The 2,108-nt window shown below is 52.9% G+C and overlaps 1 protein-coding gene across 1 annotated transcript; it reads right to left on the reverse strand.

Moving 5' to 3' along the window:
• Window positions 1-235: 235 nt before the first annotated feature.
• Window positions 236-1,191, reverse strand: LOC308057484 (olfactory receptor 14C36-like; the record flags this gene model as incomplete). Its single annotated transcript, XM_080411581.1, has 1 exon — window positions 236-1,191. The coding sequence occupies exon 1, from the start codon at window positions 1,175-1,177 to the stop codon at window positions 236-238; it is 942 nt and encodes a 313-aa protein (XP_080267707.1). The 5' UTR covers window positions 1,178-1,191.
• Window positions 1,192-2,108: the final 917 nt, after the last annotated feature.

The following is a 2,108-nucleotide window of genomic DNA, read 5'->3' on the forward strand; positions in this document are numbered from 1 at the left end:
AGCTCCTGTGCCTTCCAAGAAAGGCCTTGGAAGGAAGTATACCAGGAAAAACATAGTTGTTTAATGGGCCTTTGGATTTGTTAGATGAGGAGAGAGCACGACACCTTCAGAAAAGAAAATCACAGAAGGAATTAGAATGGGGACGACACCTTTATCAGAAATGAAATACCCTGAGAAACTACAACAAATTCAGAAGACACTCTGGGTCTGTGATAAATTACATTATAAATGCTATTCAAAATGTTATTCCTTCAGAAATAGATACAGTTATCAGTTTGCACATTGCACCCTTGAGCTCCTGGTTCCTCATGCTGTAGATGAGGGGGTTCAGTGCTGGAGGCACCACCAAGTACAGAACTGACACCACCAGGTCCAGCGATGGGGAGGAGATGGAGGGTGGTTTCAGGTAGGCAAAAGTGGCAGTGCTGAGAAAGAGGGAGACCACGGCCAGGTGAGGGAGGCACGTGGAAAAGACTTTGTGCCAACCCTGCTCAGAGGGGATCCTCAGCACAGCCCTGAAGATCTGCATGTAAGACAGAACAATGAAAACAAAACACCCAAAAGCTACTAAGACACTAACCACAATTAGCCCCACTTCCCTGAGGTAGGTGTGTGAGCAGGAGAGCTTGAGGATCTGTGGGATTTCACAGAAGACCTGTCCCAGGGCATTGCCTTGGCAGAGCGGCAGTGACAGTGTATTGGCCGTGTGCAGCGCAGTATTGAGAAACCCACTGGCCCAGGCAGCTGCTGCCATGTGGACACAAGCTCTGCTGCCCAGCAGGGTCCCGTAGTGCAGGGGCTGGCAGATGGCCACAAAGTGGTCATAGGCCATGACGGTGAGGAGAAAATACTCTGCTGAAAGGAAAAAGACAATCAGGAAGAGCTGTGCAGCACATCCTAAGTAGGAGATGTCCCTGGTGTCCCAGAGGGAGTTGGCCATGGCTTTGGGGACAATAGTGGAGATGGAGCCCAGGTCGAGGAGGGAGAGGTTAAGGAGGAAGAAGTACATGGGGGTGTGTAGGTGGTGGTCGCACACTACGGTGGTGATGATGAGTCCGTTGGCCATGAGGGCAGCCAGGTAGATGCCCAGGGAGAGCCAGAAGTGCACGAGCTGCAGCTCCCGCGTGTCTGCCAATGCCAGGAGGAGGAACTGGGTGATGGAGCTGCTGTTGGGCATCTGCTGCCTCTGGGCATAGGATCCTGTCACAGGAGAAAAAGACAGTGATAATTTAGGGGAGACTTCTGCAAGCAAAATCAAAGCCATTTCCCACAGACCACCCCCCCGTCACACACAGACATCCCTCTCTTTTCTCGGAGACCTTCCTGCAGCTGTGTGGCTGCAGCCCTGCTTGGTGCTGGCCGTGTGGGTGATGAAGAGCTGGGCATCTGCCCACGGGCTCTTGACCAGCCAGCCCCACTCTGCAGCAGTGGGTGGGGGCAGGGACCAGTCCTGATGTTTAACTTTGTCCTGTGAAACCAGTGCCAACGCAGAAGGGCTGGTCAGCGTCTGCAGCGCCAGTGCTAAGGAACGGGAAGGGTGAAGGCATTTTAAGGGAGTTTTCGTTTTTTTCCACAGCTCCCCCCATCTCTCCTGTTGAGTATTCTCGCATGTCAGAAAAGCAGAGCATTTTTGCTGCCCTCAGGTGGAACAGAGTGAGGTCTGTGAGGCAAGAGGCTTGCCTGTGGGTGAGTGCCCAGTGAGGGGAGGTGGTCTGTCCATCTGGTTCCCGGTATCTATGGGCTTGCACCTTCCTGAGATGAATGGTGGCCACACTCCCATGTTGCCCTGAAATACCACAAGGCACTGCTGAGAACAGACTGACCCACCACAGACCAGTAAAGGTTGTAGGCTTTCATCAGAACTCAGCATCCCACCCACAGCAAAGGATACACAGCTCATTTCACCCACCCCAACAGCGTTTTCTCCATCACAGAAACTCTACGCCTCTACGTGGGGCTTTCAGATCACTAATGGGTGCGAGGGGACAGGTTTCCATTCTGGAGGGCAACGCACTGCTTGCAAGGGAACTTCAAGGAGGTAGCCAAGTGCCCTAACAAGAGCATCAGGTTCAGGGAGAACCAGCCCCACACAGAGCATTGCCCACAGG

This window comes from Falco punctatus (genome assembly GCF_963210335.1).
Source record: "Falco punctatus genome assembly, contig: scaffold_30, whole genome shotgun sequence".
NCBI lineage: Eukaryota > Metazoa > Chordata > Aves > Falconiformes > Falconidae > Falco > Falco punctatus.